A 25,674-nucleotide genomic window follows, 5' to 3' on the forward strand; every position below is an offset into this window, starting at 1 on the left:
GACGATACGGTCAATTTCAACTATGCATGGCCCCATTACCAACCCTGGGGCGCCCCTGGATCAAACATGCGGCGTGGGGATACGCGTCGGCCTCTGCCACGCCATTTCTAGTTAATATTGGTTTTTCTGGTAGACAAAATTAAATTAAACGAACATAAATGTTTTACATAAAGACAATTTGGAGATAAATAACATTTCATTAAGGTAGCGCGCCTGTAATTGGCACCTTTCCAAATACATGTATAATCTTCTGTATTATTTTCTTAATCAGCATCATTTCACTGAACTACATGCAAATTTTGAGGTAGGCTTTACATGCTAAAAAAATATAATGATTTTTTCAAAACCACTCCCACGCTCGGCTTTTGTCCAGTTTATTTGCACCCCTGGGGTATATGAAAGTTCCATAATTCATCCAGATTCCCAAATATGGGCATGTAGTTGGTGTGTACAGATGCAGTAAAGGTGTTTAAAGTTTAAAAAATATGAAATAAGTATTCTTTTAACGATATTTATTTTTAGCTCACCTGAGCACAACGTGCTCATGGTGAACTTTTGTGATCGCCTTTTGTCCGTCGCCCGTTGTCCGTAGTCCGTTGTGCGACGTCAACATTTGCCTTGTTCACTCTCTAGAGGCCACATTTATTGTCCAATCTTCATGAAATTAGGTCAGAAGATTGGTTTCAATGATGTCTTGGATGAGTTCGAAAATGGTTACGTTTGCTTGAAAAACATGGCTGCCAAGGGGCAGGGCATTTTTCCTTATATGGCTATAGCAAAATCTTGTTAACACTCTAGAGGCCATATTTATAGTCCGATCCTCATAAAACTTGGTCAGAAGATTCATCCCAATAATATCTTGGACGAGTTCGAAAATGATGTCGGTTGGTTAAACAAACTTGGACGCCAGGGGGCGGGGTATTTTTCCTTATATGGCTATAGTAAAACCTTGTTTACACTGTTGAGGCCACATTTATTACCGATCTTCATGAAACTTGCTCAGAAGATTTGTCCCAATGATATCTTGGATGACTTCAGAAATGGTAACCTTTGCTTGAAAAACAGGCTGCCAAGGGGCGGGTAGTTTTCTCTATATGTATATGTTGAAAACAGTCTAGTTTTGATAAGCCATTATGTTAAAGAAAGATAACCTGTACATACTTTCTAATAGTTAAGTAATAGTTAACTCCCTTGTATAAACCTGGGACTTCTTTCATAAAATGTGGTGTACATAAAGACAGTAGTTTGCATGCAATTTAAATTTAATAAACCTATCTCATAAAATAAATGTACATTTACTAATGCACTGTAGAGCCTTATCTTTGATCTTTACTGATAAGCCAAGTTAACCTACTGTGTTTTGGTGTATTTAGACTACGGTGCTATGAAACTGTTTGCATGGCAACCTTGTTATTTGGCATTTTCTAAATTATAAAGACTCTTTTGATTGACATAACTTTTGTAAATTCTTCTTATTTTTTACATTTGAGTAACTGGGGTTTTCCACGCTCTAGAAATTGTGTTCTTTAGATTAAGTTAGACTTATTTTATAAACTACATTTTTGAAGCAACTTCTAGACTAACAGAAACTAATATTTATATCAGTTTTTTTTGACAGATTGTGAACTTCTTGGATACGACGGTTTAGTTCGAAAATGGTTTGGACCGGTAAAAAAACTTGGCCGCCAAGGGGGGTAATTTTCCTTATATTTATTTAGTAAAAAAAGCTTGTGAACACTCTAGAAGTCACATTTTTTGCCTAATCATCAGAATTTTTATGCCCCCTGGATCGAAAGATCGGGGGTATATTGTTTTTGGCCTGTCTGTCTGTCATTGTGTCAGTCATTGTATGTGTGTGTCCTAAAACTTTAACATTGGTTAAAGTTTTGCAATAACTTTTGCAATATTGAAGATAGCAACTTGATATTTGACAAACATGTGTATCTCATGGAGCTGCACATTTTGAGTGGTAAAAGGTCAAGGTCAAGGTCATCCTTCAAGGTCAAAGATCAAATTTATGGCTTCAAAGCGGCGCAATAGGGGGCATTGTGTTTCTGACAAACACATCTCTTGTTTTTTGTAAACATCGATTTTGATAAATATCTCGGACGAGATTGAAAATGGTCATGATGGGTTGAAAAACATGGCTTGCGGGGGGGGGGGGAGCAGATTTCTTTATATGTATTGTAACGCCTGCCTTGTAATTGTTTACTTTGTTTTTATTCTTACAATAATAATTCTTTAAACTACAATTTTTGATAACTTTTAAATTCATTGATGACAGTTAATAACTTATAAATTCATTGATGATAGATCAGGTATATTTTCATTGTATGATAATTCTTAAGAAATGAAATAAATGCTTTAAACTCTCTGTAAGTGCAGATAGTTTACATCAGTGGTCAGTGATGATCTTTGATCAGTGCTTATCTTTACCTGGATGCTAAGAATAGCAGTGCTCTCATTTGATTGGATGTTTACCTATGTTACTATGCCTGCTACACTTCAGAATCAGGGGACTTGCACATTGTTGACCTCTCCCCTAAGAACTAATCAACCAAAACATCTGGGTATACATGTGAAAGACTAATGCTAGACCCCCTGGCTCTAAGTTGAAAGTGTTAGTCCACTAATTAAAAGATTGGGGTTAGTTAATTACTAATCTGCCAGACCTGTTTAATGTAGCAACTGTTAGTTTTATCATGGAGGTGAGTTTAATGTTCTAAGTTGAAATTTCACCAAGTAAAAGTGACTTAGTCTTATTTTTCTCTAAATGAAAATTTTGAATTAATAATTTACTGTGTTTCACTAACTGGGAATGTTATGTTAGTGGAGTTAGTTTAGTTCTTTTAACTAAGTGCAATTATTAGTTAAGTGATTACTAAGGCAAAGTGAATAAGTATTTTTTTTCTCTAAGTGAAAATATTGAGTTAGTGATTTAATAAAGAACAGGACTTAGTGAATTTATGCAACAACAAGTTAGTGCTTTTAATAAGTGATGAGTGAACATAGTGAATTTATTTAATGACAAATCTCAGCTAATCTTTTAATTAAAGTGACTTAGTGTGTTGTGATTAACGCAAGTTAAAAGTGATTAATCAAAGCCGAAGAAATGGATTTAAATTGTTTGTTTTCTGAAAGTGTCTTACGTTAGACTTAAGTGAATAATACAATGAAAGTGAGTTCTTAATTATTTGTTCAGTGAAGTGAATTGAGTGAATTCAATTATAGTAATCACGGGTGTTTGTTTATCCTAGTGCATGATACAGGCATTTGCCTCATACTGAACACAAACTGTTGACCAAGTTTAGACATGAAAGTGTATAATTGTTTTCGAAACCTTGTTTTAACTATGATTAACTTTTGAAAGTTTATGAACTGTATTTCTATATGAATGGTTTGTATTGTTTGCATTATTGTTTAAGGATAAATGATGAATGTTTGGAAAGAATAAAAATAGTTTAGTCACATTGTTATTGAAGAACAGGTCATTTCTTTTTATCTCAGGTGAGCGACTTTGGGCCTTTCAGGCCCTCTTGTTTTATAACGTGTTATCTATGGAAGAGCGCCATGAAATGTAAGTGGTTTCAGCCAAGTAGAAATCGGGTTGGTTAAAACAAAGTGTCATAAAATTCAAAATAGTATCATTTAAGTAATATTTTGAACTTTATAGTTTTTATAGATAGACTATATACAGCAAAAATAAACAGAAATAGACAGATAAACCGTTTACGTTTAAAATAAAAATAAAAATGCAACATGCATGATTCGTATTTTCAGCAGTAAATCACCCAATTTAGCCATAACGTTGTTTTAATTTGAAAAATTGAAGAATGTGCATACAAATTGCACCATATTTCATGTTAAACTAATGAGTATGAATGAAAGCAGTATTATTAAGCTATCCAAAGTAATTATTTTTAGCATACAAGCATATCTGATTCTATTAACTGTAATTGAGACAATTAAAAAAAAAGCCAATATATATTTACTATTTACTATGACAAAAGCGTTTATTAATTACAAATATTATAAAGAAGTTTCGTTATGTTAGATTAAAGAGGATATTTGTTTGTTTTGAGTGAATATGAAACATTTATTTCAATGAGAAGTGAGAAAATTGCAATATTTTCGCGAGCGCTAGTGAAAATATGAAAATTTTGTACTTCGATGCAAAGCTTGGTTTATACAGGTAGTTATTGCAATTTTTGTGTTATTGCTGGAAAACCGGACTACTATTTAACAATAAACATAGCCTATTTGCTATATTAAATCAAATTACGTTAGAAAAGAAATTAAACGCGACGCAAAAAGTATGCGTTGTCGGCAGGATTCGAACCTGCGCGGAAAGATCCCAATAGAGTTCTAGTCTATCTCCTTAACCACTCGGCCACGACAACTTTACATTAGAACATGCTTAAATTAGATATCCATAAGTTAACAGGTAAAAAGGCTCTTCAATCTTCGAAGAAATCGCGGGAAATCATTACAGATGCGCTACCTTAAGATGCGTAATGTGTCGTTCAGGATCAGACCGTGTTTATAGCATGTGCTAATCGCAAACGGCAATTAAGACAACAGCTTTAAAGTCATAATACTAAAAATAATCCCAGAATAAGGGAATAATAATCACAGCATACAGAAATACATTTCATTTAGATGCATAATGTGTCGTTCAGGGTCAGATCGTGTTAAACATGTGCTGATCGAAAGCGACAATTAAGGCAATTGTTTAACGACAATTTAGTCATTAGTCTAAAATTACAATACTAAATTCAGTCCAGCACATAGGTAGTTGTGAAGACTCAGCGATGATCTGTAAATAAACTCTGACATACATTCACTCTGTCAGTCTAAAGTTACCCGTACCTCGCTCGGCCATTCATCTCTCCCTTCTTTCTCCCTCAACGGTCTGCTCTACCTTTGATATGAATTTGCTGAGGTCCAGTTACTTCCACTGTGAAGCCGTTTTTATTATGTGATTTGCGGATTCACAATTTTTGTTAGTCCAACCTGTGCTAACCTTTCCTATTAAAGACGGTTTAATAACAAATTCATTTAGTGCCGGCGCCAATTTGTTAACGAAGTAAGGTAGAAACTGTTTGCCTGGGACATTTTTATCGTTTGATGTTATTAATCTAGATTCTGGCCAGTCCAGCTTTTCTCAAGAGATTTCGTGATAATCTGGCATTTAAAATGACTCCAGGTATGGCATACCTGAAAGAATGAAAAAACTCCTGAATGCGTTTTCATGATGCAAAGGGACAAATACAAGCATGAAACATATCGTAAAGTTTTCGGTTAATAATTTGTTGTGATTCTTAATGTTCGGACCCACTCAAGTTTAGGCAAGATCTCAAAAGTTTTCTAGTCTATCGCCTTAACCACTCGGCTACGACAACTTCACATTAGCACCTGCGTAAATTAGATATGAATTATTAATGACATTTAATTAAAATTCAAAGACAATAATTTTACTTACATTGACCACATACTTTGTTTGGTTTTACTACGCTTCAGTGATGTTAAGAAAAAAATACTGGGAAACAATTGACCTTTTTTTACTGCTCAGTTTGTATGCACCCTAGCAGTCTGACTGTCCGGCCCTCTTGCCCGTTCGTCAGTCCACCCGCCCGCCCGGCATGCCGTTTTTTCCTTCACGCTTCGAGATATTTACCTGAATTTTGGTAAATGGTGCACCTGCATGAGTTACAGATCAAGTTTGAGTTCAACGATAAATAGAGAAGATTGTCGATTTGTTAAGAGTGTAAGAACCACAACTTTCTCCTACATGTTTTTGAAGCTATTGACCATGAGATTTTTATTTTGAGAACCAAGAAGTGTATTTCATCGTGCATATCATTTAAATGACACTTCATATCACGAGGAAGACGTTTAAAGGACGTATGGAGCACACGAACTATGTCTTTGATATTCATTGATGAATGACCCTTTGTTATTTTTTTTAAGCAAAGCAGAAATCTCTGAATCAAAGTGATTGTAATGAAAATAGATAACATAAGAGTTTTCCGTGTCTCAATTATTAAATCAAACTTTTCTGTTTCTTCAACTTCGAAATTCAATGCCACAATTTTTTCGGTAGAACAATTCCTTGCCATTTAAATTTACTACACGTGTAAATTTGTCAAAACCAACCAGTTTTTTTTAAAGAATATTTCAGATAAGCTTTACAGTTAATAAAGGCCGTATTTTGGGATCTTCCAGGCGCCAAATGGGATGTCGGGCGGCCGGTGGAAATATATTTGTCGAGCATAACTTGTCTTGCATTGGAAGATTTTCTTGAATAATTGGCGTAAGTGATAATCATGATGAGTCGGAGAAATGCGCACAAGAACCAGGTCTCAAGACCCTGTCCCAAAGTCAAGATCACAATGCAAGGTCAAAGTTAAATTTACGAGCTCACTCTTGAACAATTTCTCTTGTGTATAACTTAGTCAATCGTGGACGTATTTATTTTTCCAAATAATTGCTCGCGCTCAAGATACAGGCGTCTAGGTTCAATGTCAACGTCAAATTTTATTGTTTAAGTTCTGTTTAACGTGGATCGTCATTGATGCATTTCAAATAACTTGCAATTGCAGAAATGATAAACATGACAAACGGCGTGTTTCACGGAAGAACAAATGATCTCGATCCCACCTCATTGTCCCAGTTCAAATATAAGGAAAATTTGCTCTTGGTCCGCTTATCTTTCACAAGCATTGTATAGTTTCAAATGACATGTCAGGATTTTTACGCATGATGAGCAATGTAAGAAATGACATCATTGTTACTTATTTAAATGAAATGCATCGACAGTCTATGCATATTCGTACTTACAAATGTTAGCGATATTTGGTGTCCTAATAATTTGGTCACTTGTTTTATTTTTAGCTCGACTATTATATATGAACTATATATAGTGGAGCTATCCTACTCATCCCGGCGTCGGCGTTAGCGTTAGCGTTAGCGTGAGCGTGCAAATGTTAAAGTTTGCGTACCACCCCAAATATTTCCCATGTCCCTTGACATATTGCTTTAATATTTTTCATACTTCTTTACCAACATAACCGCAACCTATAAACAAGAGCAGACAACTGTATCAAGCATTTTGTAATAATTATGGCCCTTTTTTCACTTAGAATATGCATTTTATTGATAAATCTATATTAAAGTTTGCGTACCACCTCAAATATTTTCAATGTTCCTTGACATATTGCTTTCTTTTTTTTGCAAACTTCTAAACCAACATGACCCCAATCTATAAACAAGAGCAGACAACTGTATCAAGCATTTTGTAAGAATTATGGCCCTTTTTCCATTTAGAATATGCATATTATTGAAAAATCTATGTTAAAGTTTGCGTACCACCTCAAATATTTTCAATGTCCCTTGACATATTGCTTTCATATTTTGCAAACTTCTTTACCAACATGACCCCAATCTATAAAGAAGAGCAGACAACGGTGTCAAGCATTTTGTAAGAATTATGGCCCTTTTTTGTCTTAGTAACTGAATATTTTGTTAAATTTTGTGTTTCCATCCACTTGACTTCTAAAGTATCAAAGCCATTGCTTTCAAACTTCAAATATTTTCTTACTATCATGAGGTAACTGAACCTGGCAAGTTCAATTTGACCTTGACCTTTGAATGACCTTGACTCTCAAGGTCAAAAGAATAAATTTTAGTTAAATTGCCATAACTTCTTTATTTATGATCAGATTTTATGAATACTTTGACAAAACAACACTTACCTGAATACCACAATGGATTCCACCCAATTCCACCCAAACAATACCCCACGCCCCAACCCAGAATCCCTGCACCGCCCCACCCCCACCCCCCCCCAAAAAAAAGTTTGTTTTTCTTTTTTGAAAGATCGTCTAATAAATGACCATACCCCACATTATACCCCCCTCTTAACCCCCCCCCCAACCCCACCCAACCCAAAAAGAATATTTATTTATTTAAAACATGGTTAAAAAAACAACAAAATTTAATTATTTAATATTTATTTACTTTATTTTTGAAGGACCGTCCAAACTTCCCACTCAAGCTATTGCTATCAAACTTGAAATAAAATCTTATTAGTTTGTTTTATGTCTTGTAGATTGTAGAAAATATACCTTTACTATTACGCTGACCTTATTGAATAATTTGAACAATTTCCCCATGATGGCTAACGTTATACTGTCAACCACTCGAATAGTCGAGCGCGCTGTCCTCTGACAGCTCTTGTTTCTCTTTCTAAGTTACGGATAAGAGTTTTTAAATAAATCAAAGACCAACAGCTTTTGTGTCATTTTTTGAATAGTTTTTTAAACTGTATATTAAACACGGGTACGTATGTATGTGGTGGGTTAAGTAAGTGCCCGTTGTATGTAATGTAAATATAACTGTACAATTCGTTTTTACCTAGTTTTGAGTTCCTTTAAAAAGCATATATTGTTTTAATTGTTAACCGCGTTGGGATTTTCAAATATATTTAAAAATCGAAAAATCGCTTATACGTATGCTTTATGTCTGAAAATGTAAAATTGTTGACACATTTTAACCTGAGTGAATTGGTAGAATCAATCTTACGAGATTAATACAGCTGAATATATCTGAATATAAACGTATTTTTATGGTTTTACTATGCCTATACTCGCTGTATATTATTGCAGTAACAGAATACTGATCTATCATGGATGGGCGAGGTGTGGTCAGTTTGCCCGACTTTCGAAGAGAAAGCGGGACATATGATGGGAAAGGTAAGCCTTTCAAGTACTAACAATTCAATCCATACATATTGTAATTATGTATTTCCTTAAACAATTTACTCGGATGCATACATGATTGCAATGTACATTTTAGTGGTGGACTTAAGGTACGAGAGAGAAAAGATGATTAACCAACGGGAAAAACGTCTTGAATGGGGGAACGTGCAGGGACTACATTCACTTGCAGAAAATGATCAGCGCCCACGTGCCGTACAAATTATAGAAAACTGTATGCTACTTTCTAGTAACACATTTCTCAAATCTTTCCTGAATAAATTACATGTAGTTTAAATTACTCTGTGTAAACAATACAATCCGAAATTAATGTTGGTAACTTTGCCGTGATACTACAAATATTTAAAGAAAAAAATAATATGAAGGTTATATATGTAATAAAATCAAAAAAGGTTATACTACTTTGTGTAATAATTAGTATGTATATATCTAAGTCTTTATCAGATTCCATTGTTTATACTTACACAGTTATTAGACTTTTATTATTTGTTAAGGTTGCATGCAAAGCTATCAAAATCAAAGACGATTCCTATTAAGTTGTTTTTTTTACTCTATTAGTAAGTTTCGTGTTCACAAAGTGTGCTGATATCTTGATGCGAAATGACACGACGCATATTAAATCAAATCAGATTTTGTAAATAATATGTATTATGTTGTTGGCTCTGGCATAATTGTCGCCCGTTACTTCCATGTAGTTAGCGGTTTGCAAGAACAATCAATGATGGACGAATTTGCATCGCTCCTGTCAAAAGAAGACGAAGTTCAATTACGAAAGGAACTTAATACAGAAACGTATGAATTGGATAGAGGTATTTATAACTTTCAATGGTACGTTAGTATGTTAAATTACATTCTTAAAGCATTCAGAACTGAAGGCGTTTTCTTACGCAAGACAAATACAATAAGTAAACGTAAGGCTAAAACGTTCAAACGTTAAACAATTGTTATATACCGGTAGATTATCTGTAAACAACGTCCATTCGCAAACGCAGCGTATAAGTAAACTAACGTACGTATTGCCACAAACTTTCAATGTTAAACAACATCAACAAAACAAACAGAAAGCAATTAATTTCAGATTTGATAACATACTGATTATTTGATTGTTGTATGCAATAGATATTTCATATATGTGAGTTAAAATAACATGTACATCGTGTTTGCAATGCATGTATTATTATTTTTAGTTAAAACCTTAGGGCGAAACGTCTTTACGGCGAGTGCAATGCCTTTCAGTTCGTCAGAAACAGGTATAAACAATTACACCTTAACTATCTTTTCAACTATTTTTCGAAACTGTGAATGTATGTTTAAGTGCATTTTGCGATTTTCGTGCAAGTTTTTGCCCACCTTAGCACAGCTTACTCATGGTGAGCTTTTGTTATCGCCTTCTGTGTGTTATTAATTGTTCAACATTTTCATTGTGACCATTAGTGGACGGATTTATTGCCCGATCTGCATGAAACTTTGTCAGAGCATGTGTAAAAATTACATCTCGACATAGTCTGAAACAGGGTCATGAAGGGTAAAAAAAACGATATCAACTTACAGATAAAGCGTGGATACAATCTGTGGACTTCATTTAATGATCAATCCAAATGATATCTCGGACAAGTCCGCAACTGAGTCACGAAGTGTCAAAAAGAAGTTTACGTGGTCTTATTAAAGAAAAGGCACTTATGGCCATATGTATTGCCCAATCTTCATGAAATTCGGTCAGGACATTATTATCCTGCGCCAAAGTCGGAGGGATAGAATAGGCGTTGTCCGTCCGTCGTCTGTCACACAACCTTTTAGGGCTATTTCTTAAAAACTTTATAAGATATCAACATGAGACTTCATAGTTGAATAGATGTCAATGAGCACAAGTGCCATACACAACTACCATAACCCTACACTTTCTTAAATAAAAGTAAGTGCCCTTCATTGTTTATTTGTATGATGTTACTTTTCAGGACTATATATCAGATACCATGCAAGACTTCAACATGAAGTATCATGGGTGTATTGATATTAATGAGGAGAAGTGCCATGCTTAAACACCATAACCCTTCACTTTCTTAAATGAGAGTTATTGCCCTTTGTTGTTTTTAGTCCCCTACCGGTGAAACCGGAGGGGACTTATGGTTTGCGCTTTGTGCGTCAGTCCGTCACACTTTTCTGGATCCTGCGATAACTTTAAAGGTTCTTTATATTTTTTCATGAAACTTGAAACATGAATAGATGGCAATATGCAGATTATTCACGTCATTTTATTTTGTTCTTACGTCAAGAATTCTGGTTGCTATGGCAACAAATAGACTAGAAATATTGCTGAAAATTGTGGAGTTTCACCGGTAGGGGACATTTATTGCTTGGCAACAGTCTTGTTGTATGATGGCACTTTGCAGGGCTATTTCTCAGATATGATACAACATTTTAATGTCATAAATACGTAACCTGCTATATATATAGCTACTACGTCCGTAGATTGGTTATATCATCCGGAAAATGTATGAAGCCGCCACCCTGTGTCCGTAGTTTAGACTAGGGCGGAACATAGTGTAACTCAACCTAGCAAAAAGCGACACCTACCTTCAGTCTTCTTCCGGATACTGGGAAATGCAGCATGCCGTTTTTGATGGCTCTGAATATTGGGTTTATTTCCATTTATTTCCCGTGTTTTGGTTGAGTTTTTGTTTAGACAAGTTTTAGTATTTGTCTAACATTCTATTATCCGGATTATTTCACAGGTATCGTATTGAACTTTTGTTTAAATAATGCCTTATGGCCAGTGTGTTATTAAGCGGCCACGTGACTTAATCGTTAACATAGTAAACTGTGAAAATGTCAATATATGCCGTTTATTTGTTTAGACTAGTTTTAGTATTTGTCTAACAAATTATAATTGGTATTATTTTCGATTTTTGTATTAAACTTTTGTTTAATTTATGCCTTATGGGCAGTGTGTTTTCAAGCAACCACGTGGTTTTATCGTTTACATAATTAACTTTGAGATGTTAATCAATGCCGTGTATTTGTTTAGACAAGTTTTATTAATTGTCATACAAATTATTATCGGTGTTATTTTCGATGATTTTATTAAACTTTTGTTTAATTTATACCACAAACGCAGTTTTTGTGTTCATGAAGAACTTGACGTTCTCTTTCAGAAATAACTTAGAGAATGTTTATCATTTGCATTATGTGCAAATAGTTGATTTCATGTGCCGTATAACAATATGGTCTATGACCAGTTAATTGTTGAATATGTTTTATCATATATTTCATATACGAAGGTCGCAGAAAACAAAGATAAAGCACCGTGCAAGACGTTGACCACGTGGCTTCGGTCATGCATCCGTCATGCATCGGTCATGCATCGGTCGACGTCAGACCATATGGCTCCCACCATACTTCGGTCTTTGCACGGTACCGGGCGAGGCGTCGACCACGTGGCTCTTGCCACACCTCGGTCGACGTCAAACCATATGGCTCCCGCCATACGTTGGTCTTTGCCCGGTGACGTCGACCGAGTGGCTTCGGCCATGCGTCGGTCGACGTCAGACCATATGGCTCCCGCCATACTTCGGTCTTTACCCGGTAACGTCACCGGTCATTTAATGACCGGTCCGTTCAGCGGTCTTTGACCGGTCCGGTCCGGGCAACATAGGACCTTCCAGAGCCGGTCGACGTCAGATCATATGGCTGCCGCCATACTTCGGTATTTACCCTGTGACGTCACCGGTCATGTTATGACCGGTCCGTTCACCGGTCCAGGCACTGGGCAGGACGTCGACCACGTTGCTTCCAGCATGCGTCAGTCGACATCAGACCATATGGCTCCTGCCATACGTCGGTCTATGCTCAGTGGCGTAGATCTCGTAGCTTTGGCCATGCGTCGCTCGACGTCAGATCATATGGCTTCCGCCATACTTCGGTCTTTACCAGGTTACGTCACCGGTCATGTTATGACTGGTCCGTTCAACGGGCACCAATCCCTGGTCACCGGTCCGGTTCGGGCGATGGTCAGCAGTCCGTCGGGTTTTACCCGGTGACGTCACCGGTCATATTATGACCGATCCGTTCACTGGTCTTTGACCGGTCCGGACACCGGGCAGGTCGATGCCCACGTTGCTTCAGCCATGCGTCGGTCAACGTCAGACCAAATGGCTCTCACCATACTTTGATCTTTGCCCGGTACGGGGCAAGACTTCGACCACGTGGCTCCCGCCATACGTCGGTCTTTGGCCAGTGACATCAACCACGTTGTTTCGATCATGTGTCGGTCGATGTCAGACCATATTGCTCCCGCCATACTTCAGTCTTTTACCGTAAATGTCACCGGTCATGTTATGACCGGTCCGGTCACTGGTCATTGACCAGTCCGGTCCAATCACCGGGGACCGGTCCGGTTCCCGGTAGCAGGGACCGTTCACAGGCACCAGTCACCGGGTATTATAAACGGTGGCATCACTTCGGTCATTTTATGACCAATACGGTCACGGGGCATTGACCGGTCGGGTCATCGGTCATTGACCGGTCCGGTCACCGATCACCGGCTATTACCAGGTGACGTCACCGGTCATATAATAATCTCCTTTGATTCATCGTAGCAGGATTCATCGTCTGCTTCGACCCACGGGTATTTTCTAGGATACCTAGTCGTATACCCCCTGCTGCTACTCCATCGAGTCCAATACTTGTGCCTTTCAATCATAGAAGCTGATGAAATACCTCCATCTGGTATTCCTACTTCTGACTCAGCCGGCTACATACAGACCACTAGTCTTGCAGATGGTTCGGTTGAAGCGGGCTCAGAGTCTAACGTTGAGACCGAATATTACTATTTGGCCTCTATTAATCAGGTCTTTAAATTAATTTTCCGCCCCTTCCCTGTCGGGTACAGGCTCTGCAGTCACCGTTACGGAACAGTTGGCCGCAAAGTGAGCTCGGCAGGATTAGCAAGGCGATGTTTCGTGTCAACATCCGCCTTCCAAGTGGCTCGACACCAATGTATGTTTTCCAGTCACTGGTAGCCATATAATTAGCCTGCTCCATCGCCATGGTAAGCCCATAAGGACCTCACTGAGCCTAAACCGCTTATGGCGGTAAAAAAAACTCCCCATGTACTGATCCGAATACCGGTTTGGACCTTTCCAAACAGCCGGGTATAGATCCTGACAATAGCAAGCTTTTGCTTACTATGCCAGTTGCTTCTACCTCTATCTCAGTTCCTTACTCCATGTTGGAGAAAAGGTAACTGAGAGAGGACCGATCCATAGGTCTGCCTACCAGCTTGACCGCATGCGGCCCCAGCATTGTAGATGGCTTGGGAGCTATCGGACTCAGGACCGAGGTGCTAAGGATCCGGACAGACCTCATCTTCTCTTCCCTGCCTCAATTTTCAGATTCCCTTTTTTGAGGCAGGATACAGGTGGCAATCACGGCTGACCGTGAAGACCAGATCTTTGCTTCTCTAACGAGAAACAACTCTGGCCAGCGCCTAGGGGTTCTTTAGCGTCCAGTTTCCAAGCACCCGGCAACCCCGACCGTCAAGAATACTAAGAAGAACAAACTTTTTCCCTAAAAGGCCTTCTTCTATTCCACATCCGGCCTCTAACAGGCCGTCTTCCTATAACAGGTCGTCTTCCTATCGGAATTCGTCTGGAAAGGTTTCTTTATAAAGGGCAAAACCAAGCCGGATCAGAAGACTTTCGAGCCTTCGACCGGCAAGGGCAGACGTCCCTAAGGTCACTCCTAGGGTTTTTCCCTTTTTACCAACACACTTCCGATGCTGGAGGTACCAGTTGCAGCCATACTTTTGCACTTTGCAATTCGATAGCTTAAATTAAGTGTTCAACATTTTTCTATTCTATCGACTTTCAAGTCTGGTCGGAGTGGGGAAATTTCGGCTTGCCGTGAATTTCTTTCTCCACCCATTCTTGACCATTAGGCTCCGGCCACCGATCGGTCTTTTACCGGTCCGGTCCCCGGTCCTTCTGCTGAGACGTCTTTTCCGAAAGAATACGTCCTCTTCAGCACTATCTCTAAACTGTTGGAATTTATCTCGGAGCAATCCGCTTACACAGATTCCCATCCTTCCGTCTTTAGTTTCCCACATTCAGTGGCGACTAGACTAGGAGACTCGCTTGGCAGTAGTACCGCTTCAACCACCGCAACCTTTCTTACATCTCGTACGGATGCGAGCAGGAAAGGTTGGGGGCGCTTACCTGGAACCACTCAGCCATATCAAGTTATCATCTCAGGTATGTGGTCTCCTCATGAGTATCACCTGCACATCAAAAATCTCGAAAAGCTAGCAGTCTTTCTAGCTGTTTCTCGTTTCCAACACATCTTCGCGACTCCTGTGTGATGGTGTCAACAGACAACACATCAGTCGTGGTTTACATCCAGGCACAAGGGTGTATACATGATCACCCCCTGTATCTGGAAACCAGGAACTTGCTCGTTCTTTGCAAGAACTTCAACAATTCTCTCTCGTTCAAACACATACCAGGTCGTCTCTACGCCCTGTCGAACAGTTTGTCTTGCAAAAACCAGTTCCTTCTGTCAGATTGGACATTTCATCAGGAATTGACCAACTAGATTTTTCTCACGTTCGGTTATCCACTGGTCTACCTGTTTGCGAGCAGAGACAACCACAGACTTTCTGTGTGAGTCCAGTTTACAATCCAGCAGCATTGGCGAGTGTCGCGCTTTCGTCCGCTTGAGACGAACTGGACTCTTGCACCTATATCTCACCCATTCTATTCCTCTATCTTGGAGTATCAAGGTGAGCTCTTGCCAGATCCTCCTGGTCGCCCCTTGGTGGCCCAGGAGATTCTGGTTTAACGAGTTTCTCAGTCTCCTGTACGATTTTCTAGGAAACTTACTTACAGGTCATATTTCCTATCTCAGAGAGATAGATTTCATAAGCTCCAGACATGTTCCACCACAAGTATGGCCATTATTGAATATTACCTACAGAAGAACATTTTTCTGTTAGGGCTTCAACTCTCGTTGCCTCTGCAAGGAGAAAGTCCACCAGAACAGTCTACGATGCTTTCTGGAAGCTTTTCTCTGACTGGTGTATTCGAGGGCATATTGATCCCCTCAATCACTCTGCTAGACGCATAGAGATGTTTCTTGTCTATCTTTTTGATGATAAGAAACTTTCTCTTATCTCCATCAAGGATACAGACTATGCATCGCATAACTTGGCTTTTCGTAAGTCATCACAAGTCTATGCCGACCTACCTATTTCATGACCTAGCCATGGAACTTCAACGCTCTGTTTCTCGTTCCTTTACCCCTTAATGGTTTTGGCTTGCGTTCTTCTTGATCGCTTACGAGGTTCCTGATGAACACTTTCATCAGGCTTCCTAACAGTTCCTAAAAACTGGAAGACCGTTTTCCTCCTTACTATGGCTTCAGCCAAACGGAGACGTGAAATTCATACTCTTTCTGTTGAAGACGACCATCTTCATTTTGATCCGATGGCTTCGTCACTTTGTTGTGTCAGCCAGGATTCCTTGCTAAATATCAACTCCCCTATATGGCTTCTAAACCCTTCAAGGTCCCAAGTCTTTCTAGAACTTGGGGACATGAAGATGAAGATAGACTGCTTTGCCCAGTCAGGGCTTTGAAGTTCTACCTCAGCAGATTGAGTTCATTCGAGGCTCTCGCAAGAGACTCTCTATTCCTTAAAGGGGGAGGGGCGATGTGTCTGCGGCTTCTTGTTGGGTAGCCTCGATTAGAAGGCTTATTCTTTTCTCTCTCATCTAGGGATTTATCCCTGTTTAAGAGCAGACCGCATGAATTACTAGGTCTGTCAGCTTTGTGGGCGTATATTATCACACCCCACTCTCCGACGTGCGTCAACATACTTTCTGGAGGAATCCGACCACCTTCTTTTTTTATCTTCGTTCTCTGGAGAACCAACAAGACAAATTGTAATTGTTGGGCCCCCTTGTGGTTTCACAAACGGTAGTTTCGTATACGACATAGACATACTTACTCTTTTCCGAGAAGTCAAAGTCAATACCGTACTTACGAAAATTATCTGATAACCCTAATTATGGGTTCTGCTATCATTAGCTGATAACCCTGGATACGGGTTCTGTTGTGATGGGGATTAGGGAGCTATACGCGAACCTTCTCACCGCAGCTGTAAATTCAGCTATATAGATAGCAGGTAACGTATCTATGACATTAAAACATTTTTTTAAGTAAAATTCATTTTAATTTTTAAATACTTACCTGCTATCGGTGAGTCCCACCTCCCACCCCGCTATTTTACTAATATTTTAGGTATATTGGAAGAAGACTGAAGGTAGGTGTCGCTTTTTGCTAGGTTGCGTTACACTATGTTCCGCCCTAGTCTAAACTACGGACACAGGGTGGCGGCTCCAGAACTTTTCCGGATGATATAACCAACCTACGGAAGTAGTAGCTATATAGATAGCAGGTAAGTATTTAATACCGTGGAACCATTCATTTTCGTCAGCACAAATTTCGTCATTTAAAAAAAGACTATTTCGTCAGCACTTAAATTCACCAATTTCTGATTTTGAAAAAAAATGTGTCAGTAAACATCCGGTTTGTAATACATGTCCGTGGCAAATCACGGTTTCGGGCTTGTGACAAATCGTGGTGGGGAAAAGGGAGGACACTTCGGAGTCATGTTTGTCACATGCCAATCAAATAGTCTTTTGCTATCAGGTGATAGTAATGGCCCACTCAGTGGGTCCTTAGTATTGAATGCAATTGACAAGTTTATTGTTATGATTCGCGGATTAGAACCAAATAACCGTTAATGAGTGTTTGAAACAACAAAGGCTTAAGCCTATTGCCAATAAGTCTACACCCTTGAAAAACGCAATAATTAGGTTGTTAACAATTAGCGCTAATCATTACTGTTCTACCTACACGAAGTTAACACATTCGATACAGCTTAACTGCATCCGCCTTTTACACCACCCGTCAGTTAAGTATATTGTATAATAAGCACCCCTATGTGTAAAAGCCAGATTTATCTTGACTACGAACAGACGAAGTATTTATGTGTGGATTACATTGGATTTTAATGTCTCATGCCTACGGTAATTCGGTCTTAATTTTGTTTAAACATTTGACATAATTATTTGTTAGGATCTTAAATACGTCACTCGGTCCACTGACGAAATAGACGAAAATTAATGCCTGACGAATAATACTGGTTTCACAGTAATTATGAATTTTAGTTAAAAAAAATTCAATATGAAACTTCATGGGTGTGTAGAAAACAAAATTATAAGAAGTGCCATACTCAAGAATCACAACCCTGCACTTTCTTAACTAAGAGTTTTTGCATTTTGTTGTTTTTGCATTATGTTACTTTTCAAGGCTATGTTTCATACACGCTACTATATTTCAACATGAAACTTCATGGGTGTATATATATATATATATATATATATATATATATATATATATATATATATATATATATATATATATATATATATATATATATATATATATACATATATATCAATGAGGAGAATTGGAATTTATAAAAACAATTACCCTACACTTAATCATCTTTTATGATTGTACCATGTGTCAAGGGTTTTGCACCCATCATTAAACAAAACGTAATTGGCGGGGTATATCAATGCAAAGAATTAGCTTCTTCTCAATGATATATTGGTTGATTATGATGCTCTGTCGAGAGGGCGTCAGCATGTCAAATTATATAAAAGATTGAAACACTATTTGGTAAAATTTATTGCCCAATCTTCTTGAGACTTATTTAGAACATTTGTCTAAAGAATGTATCGGCCTTGTTAAGAACTGAGTCATCATGGCTAGAAAACTAGATCACTGGCCCAAACACAGAAAAGGCGTCTTTACACTCCAGAGACAATATCAGTTGCCCAATGTTCGCTGATCTTGGTCACGACATTTATCGCAGTGATGTCTCAGATTAAAACTAGTTAACTAGGTTAAATTAAAGAAAAGCATGTGAGCTGTTTTCGAGATGGACCTATCATTATTAAACTTGTTGAGAACATTTGTTCCAATGCGATATTAACATGTGGGGACGAAATGCATTTCTATAAGTCAGAATAAAGAAAGACATTGTGAACACGCAAGAAATCAATTTTTTTCCAATCATCGCAAACCTTGCTCGAAACATTTTTTATCCCCCGCCAAAGGCGGATGGATGTATAATTTCGCATTGACAGTCCGTCTGTCAGAGACCTTTCAGGACTATATCTCAGAAACTATATAAGCTATCAACATGAAACTTCATGGGTGTATGTATATCAATAAGGAGAAATGTAATTAACACGAACCATAACCCTACACGTTCTTAAATAAGAGTTATTGCCCTTTGTTGTTTTTGTATGATATAACTGTTCACGGCTGCATCTCAGAAACGCTTCAAGATTTCAACATGATGGGTGTATAAATATCAATGAGAAGAATGACAAAGCATAAAACAATTACCCTACACGTTATTATTCATTAAGGACTATACCGTATATCAAAAGATTTTCACCAATCCATAAACAGAATGTATTTGGCGGGGGATATCAATTCAACGAATGTGCTTGTTTCTGATATGTTTACTGAGTTCGAAAATGGTTTCCTTCCTTTGTAAAGCATGGCCGCCATGTTGCGATACAATTTTCCTTATACGGCTAAAGTGAAACCTTGCTATAACTCAAGAAGTTAAATTGTTTGCACAATCATCATGAAACTTGCTCAGATAATTTATAATCATGATTAATGCATCTAAGCCGAGTTCCGAAATAAAATCCTCGGCTACCAGGGGAGGCGCTATCCTTACGCCAAATTGAAATCTTGTGAACACTATAAGTCTCATGTTTTACGAAATAATCAGAGGATATCTTGGCCAAGTTCAAATATGGTTTTGGTTCATTAAAAAACATGGTTGCCTGTGGGCAGGGCACTTGTTGTCCCCTACCGGTTTCACCGGAGGGGACTTATGGTTTGCGCTCTGTCAGTCAGTCTGTCTGTCAGTCAGTCTGTCCGTCACACTTTTCTGGATCCTGCGATAACTTTAAAAGTTCTTAATATTTTTTCATGAAACTTGAAACATGGATAGATGGCAATATGGACATTATGCACGTCATTTCATTTTGTTCCTACGTCAAAAATTCTGGTTGCTATGGCAACAAATAGACTAGAAATACTGCTGAAAATGGTGGTTTTCTGGATCCTGCGATAACTTTAAAAGTTCTTCATATTTTTTAATGAAACTTGAAACATGGATAGATGGCCATATGGACATTATGCACGTCATTTTATTTTGTTCATACATCAAAAATTCTGGTTGTTATGGCAACAAATAAAAAAAATCTGACAATGTTGGAATTTCTGACAATGGTGGAGCCGTAAGGGGACCATATTGCTTGGCAATCTCTTGTTCTAACATGGGAATAGTGCAACGTTGCGAACGCTCTAGAAGGAATCATTTTTGCCATTCATAATTTAAATGGGTCCAAACATTTGTTGAAAAAGTAAGTCGGCCAAGTTATGAAATATTCAAGAACTGCTCAGTAAATTGCAGTTCCATCGGGTCTCAGGTGAGCGATCTATTGATTCTCACTCTTTTGTTTACATTTTAATTAAACAATAAATCCTTTACCTTGAGGCAAATGTTCTCATATCTTAATAAAATCAAATATTTTGTTTGTATTTCACAAAGCCTGGTTGTTTGTTATGTGACCATGACATACTGGAGTGGTCCTCCACAGAATATATGCAAATTATTGCCCTTTGGTCAAACCTGGCGTCTCACTTGGATCCCATGGTTATGGCATTTACAAGCGAAACGAATTTAAATTTTATATGAAACTGAAAAGTCGACTCTTTTTGAAAACGTGCAATTTAGTCCGGCAGAAAAATGACAATTTTCACTAAACCCGACATTGAGGTGAATAGTAAATGTTAAAGTGTTTTTTGTTAGCAGACATGCTACTGATGAAGAATCCAAATGATGCCGGGCTGATATCCTTGGGGGTTTTGAGAAATTCAAGATGGCATCCAAGATGGCGGCCGTGTTCCGTCTTATTTGTTAAAACATATAGATATGCATTTTTTTACGTGTTATAATGCCATTTTGAGATTTTTATACATATTCAATATAAACACAGAAGTACAAACATGTGTAGTATAAAAAATGAAGATGTCGTACAAAATGGCTGCAAGAATCAAGATGGCTGCTCAAAATTGCGTCTAAAACCAAGATCATATCCAAATGTTCTCATGATTGTATTATGTCAACCTAAACCATTTAACAAGCGCAAAAGAAAGTACATGGTAGTCGCACTTGATTACATGAGCACCAACGTTTTGAACATTGGTTATAGCTTGTACACCCACATTTAATCAATTAAAGCACATTGAGCGAAGCTAAAGCAACATTTGATGCTAGTGTTATCGGTAAAAGGATCACATGGATTCAGATCTAGGGTGTCTGCATTTCATGCGTGTTTCCATATACATGCATAAATGTGAACACGTTTCCCATTTGCATATAGTGCTTCCGTTGCTGGCGGCAAGCTTGTTAGCGATGGCATAGCCTTACCCGACTTGCCTACCCTGGCTGCCCAACGGGTTTGTCTTGTAATAGACATTTCCTCTGTATCATGCTGAGACAATTCTGGTCGCTTCCTTCTTTCGTTCATACAAGCTGTCATATCGACTAACATTCTGATGGAGTTGCAGGCCTTCAGCTTCTATACCCGTACCCTTACCGTTACCAAAATATCTAGCCACAGTGTTGCGTCCAGAGCTAGCTTGAGAAGACATCAAGTCGGTCTCTATATTTCTTTGATTTTAAGTAGTTTTGCGAATGTCTATAACTCCTCTTTCTCTTAACGAATATGTGTACTTGATGTGCGCACCTAGTGTATTATGCAGTACATTTGTATGTTATTTAGGTTTTTTAGTTGCCTTGTCTGTTTTCTCTTCATATATAGGTTAAATAATACATTTAGGGATTGTAGTGAATCGTATTGAATTGTCTTTACAAAATGCCATTCAGAAATACAGATTGTTAAGTTTATATAGCATGAAATTCCAATTAAATGTAGTGAAGTGGAATTGTAACTGCAATTATTTGCATAAGCGTCTAGATTGGCTGCCGTCTGGCGTAAAATTTGGAATTTGATTTCGATTAATTCACTTCCAAAACATTAACCATCATAACATTGTTATATTTAAGGCTGAAAAGAGTCAAAATAATGGATAAAGTCATGATTATATAACCACGTACGTTAAATTTCTGAAAAATGGCGGCCATCTTTGACGCCATCTTGGATATCTCACCCCCCCCCCCCCCAAAGATACCAGCCCGGCATCATTTTGAGTCTTTATCCGTAACATGTCCCATAGCAAAAATACTTTTACTATACACTTCAATGTCGGGTATATGTCATTTTCTGCCGGACTAATTCTTATGTGGTTCTCTGCAAAGTGTGTTGAAATTATTGCCTTGGGGTAAAAACTGGTCACACTCAAAGAATTCCATATTTTATATTCACTTAAATAAACACAAGTATTACACTTATTTGTTGGCTTGAAACGACACGTTGCAACGGTTACATATAAGGTATATGAATTTTCATAGTAGGCCTCTACAAACATTGTCAAGAGTTAGCCTCTGTAGAAAACGACATACGTGGCAAGCAGATTTGTACCATATTCTGCTTTTAAACTAAATACCTAGGGTCTTAGTACTGTGTAGATAATTATCTTACAAAACCACAAACCAAAATCGATTGAGACAGTGATCTTGTAAAAACATTTGTTCAATTAATGACATTGGAATTCAAAAGATGCTAAAGCACACGGTTTTGTAGACTTCAGTGTCAATTTGTCTTGAAACTTCTATCTCTAACTGATATGTTGAACTACCATGTGGTTTCATTTGTAGCCGGTTTTTAAAAGTGAAATTCATTGTTGCTTAAAATAAATAAACAAAGTTTGAGTTCAGGATCTTCAGATAAGATGAAGGTATTGTGTTGAAATTGTATGTGTATTTAGGTTTCATACTGCTACAGCAAGGGGTTGGATTTGGGTCAGTTGGGTCAATGTCATTGTTACAAAAAATAGTTTATGATCATTTACTAGTTTGGATGGAGGTATTGTTTTCTGTATTTTATGTGTAGGTGTTGTATGTTGGAATTGCATTTTTGACCATTTGTGTCAAGGTCACGATTACTTAAAATAGAGAGTAGCGTACATGCAGAACAAGGCTTGAATTTCATGTAGGGCCGGTTGGGTTAGTTTCACTGTTAAACAAATAGAAGAATGGTTTCTGCTAAAGAGGTTTAGTGAGTGGGAGAGGTACTGTGCTGTAATTTTCTTAGTAACACATATATGCAGACATTGTTGGCAAAGTGAATTAAATTAACCAGTTTTTTTTTAAACAAACATGTTATTTCCTTATAAATAAGTGTGTGGGGGTCGAGGGCATCCCCCCACTTCACACCGTAAACATTAGTTCGCATACTACACAGTGAATGTAAACACATTTACACACATTATTTCTGAAATTTTTATAGTGCATAATGCATTAAAAACGCATTGCATCTGCAAGAAAATTTACAAGTCTATACCTAATTAACTAAAAACAATAATTATGATTTTCTAATCAAACATGTGAGTCATAAATGACGTAGTTTTCAAGTTAATTTGTAATGAAAAGCCAATTATCAATGTGTTTGAGGCTGGTTGAGAATAGAGAATTCATTTACAATATTATAATGTTTCATTTAGAATATTAAAGTGCTTCATTTAAAACATATTATTATAAAGACAAGTTTTTTTTTGCAAAAGGTACATGAAGCTGAGTCCGTATTTCTTGTATCATCATTTGTTTTACAAACAGGCTTTAAAAATATGCTGCCAGTTGTAAGTATTAGTGTTTAAGAAAATATTTGACCATTTACTTATACATACCGGCAGTGTTTAATTGATCATTTGCTGGTTTAATTGATAACTTTTCATCTTTTAGTTAACTGTATATAAGTACTACACATAATTTACTTAAAATATGTATACGTGATCATTATATCAGGTACCTTTCAAAAAACATATATAATACTATCAGAGCTATCTCTTTACTTTACTATCTCCGAAAAACTAGCCAATGGTACCCAGTGTCACATGGTTAGCATTGACGTAAATAACAAAATGATGCTGCGCACGTTTTCCAATGCAACCTTGTACTATTGTTTGTTTGATAAGATATGTTTAATTTTCAAAAACACTTGTATCCTTTTGAGGTTTCTTTACGCTTATTAGACGCTTAATTTGATTTGACTCGCATGTGTGCATTGTATTTTTTTTGTAGTTGTTGCAGTACTTGTACGCTTCCTATGTCGAATGGAAGCCATCGGGAGCCGGTTAAGTCGGAACATGCGTGCTATTGCTGTGGAGCGACACTAGATCAAAATAACTGCTGAATAGTGAGATTGTTAATAAAAATGTTGATTAAAGATAATTACGAGGAAAAACACGTATAATATCCAATCAAAATGACAAAGGGTTGATTGTAGCCAATGTATATTGAAAACGGAAGTTTTATTTTCTTTGGTTCATGTCTATTTTTGTTTATTTTACAAATTTAGCAATTGATAGGAGAATATGCACCCTGATGGTCTGGTCTTATTGCGTGTTAAAACAAAAAAAAACTAATATTGTTTTTTTAAGTTCTTTTTAAACGGAATCAGTATACGCGAAGAATGACTATTGTTACGCACAATTTTTATCAAACACTTTAATCAAACATGTATACCAAAGTTAATGTTTGCCATAAGGTATGTGCAATATATTTTATAAGATTTTAATTGTATATGTATCTTGTTTTATTTTAAATTGTATACCACATTTATGCATTTATTGTTAGTGGTATATTGAATAGTGTTGATAACATGAAGTGTCAATATTGTTATACATCTGAACTTGTACATATATTTTAATATAGGCGTAAAAGTTGTTTGTTTCCACTAACCAACCAACCCTTAATGTTTGTGCCAATCATTAGCTTTTTATGCCCCCGGATCGAATGATCGGGGGCATATTGTTTTTTGCCTGTCTGTCTTTCTGTCTGTCCTTCTGTCCCAAAACTTTAAACTTGGTTAAAGTTTTGCGATAACTTTTGAAGTATTGAACATAGCAACTTGATATTTGGCATGCATGTGTATCTGATGGAGCTGCACATTTTGAGTGGTGAAAGGTCAAGGTCATCCTTCAAGGTCCAAGGTAAAAACAAAAATTAAAGCGGCGCATTAGGGGGCATTGCGTTTCTGACAAACACATCTCTTGTTTGTTTAAGTATTACGTTTCTGAATTTCTGATCATGTTTGCAAAATAGACTTTATTAGCTATAAAGTTTGCGAAATTGTTTGCCACATTCGATCATAATCGTAAAGTTAACTTCAAATTCACTATAATTACATAGAAAAATAATGATAAATAGAGATTTGGAAGATTTCTACATGTTTTGGCATATTTTTGTTACGTTGAGAATAATCAAACAAAATAAAACAAAAAAGAGACCAACTTTTCCTTCTTTTGTGTTGATGTTAGTTGAAAAGCGTGTCATATGTATATGTTTAAATTGTTGATATCGATGTATATTTTGATGTATTTATTTTTTTGCTTAACATAGCACAACGTTCTCAAGGTGAGCTTTTGGGGTCGCCCTTGTCCGTGGCTCGTGGTCTGTCTTGCAGCTTCCCTTAAATGTTAATTCAAATGGCACCTCCTTAAATGCTTGGCAGATTTTTACGAAATTGCACAGGAATAATCCTTAGTTAATCCTCTTTTAAAGTTGTACAAATCGTTCAGGTCCACCAAATATTTTAGTCGCTGGAGCATTTTCACTTTTCAA

The 25,674-nt window shown here is 37.3% G+C and overlaps 1 protein-coding gene and 1 non-coding gene across 2 annotated transcripts in view; one reads left to right on the forward strand and one right to left on the reverse strand.

The window, feature by feature from the left end:
• Window positions 1-24,592, forward strand: part of LOC127867444 (uncharacterized) — a 44,947-nt gene extending 20,355 nt beyond the window's left edge. Inside the window, exons 2-6 of the mRNA XM_052408594.1 lie at window positions 8,667-8,753; window positions 8,857-8,991; window positions 9,473-9,586; window positions 9,965-10,027; window positions 24,133-24,592. Of these exons, the coding sequence (XP_052264554.1) occupies window positions 8,687-8,753; window positions 8,857-8,991; window positions 9,473-9,586; window positions 9,965-10,027; window positions 24,133-24,227 (474 nt within the window). The 5' untranslated portion in view covers window positions 8,667-8,686 and the 3' untranslated portion in view covers window positions 24,228-24,592. The remainder of the gene's footprint in view (window positions 1-8,666; window positions 8,754-8,856; window positions 8,992-9,472; window positions 9,587-9,964; window positions 10,028-24,132) is intronic.
• Window positions 4,319-4,400, reverse strand: Trnas-aga (transfer RNA serine (anticodon AGA)). The gene has a single exon. It is a non-coding gene; the product is annotated as a tRNA-Ser (tRNA).
• Window positions 24,593-25,674: the final 1,082 nt, after the last annotated feature.

The sequence above is a fragment of the Dreissena polymorpha genome, chromosome 2 (genome assembly GCF_020536995.1).
Source record: "Dreissena polymorpha isolate Duluth1 chromosome 2, UMN_Dpol_1.0, whole genome shotgun sequence".
NCBI lineage: Eukaryota > Metazoa > Mollusca > Bivalvia > Myida > Dreissenidae > Dreissena > Dreissena polymorpha.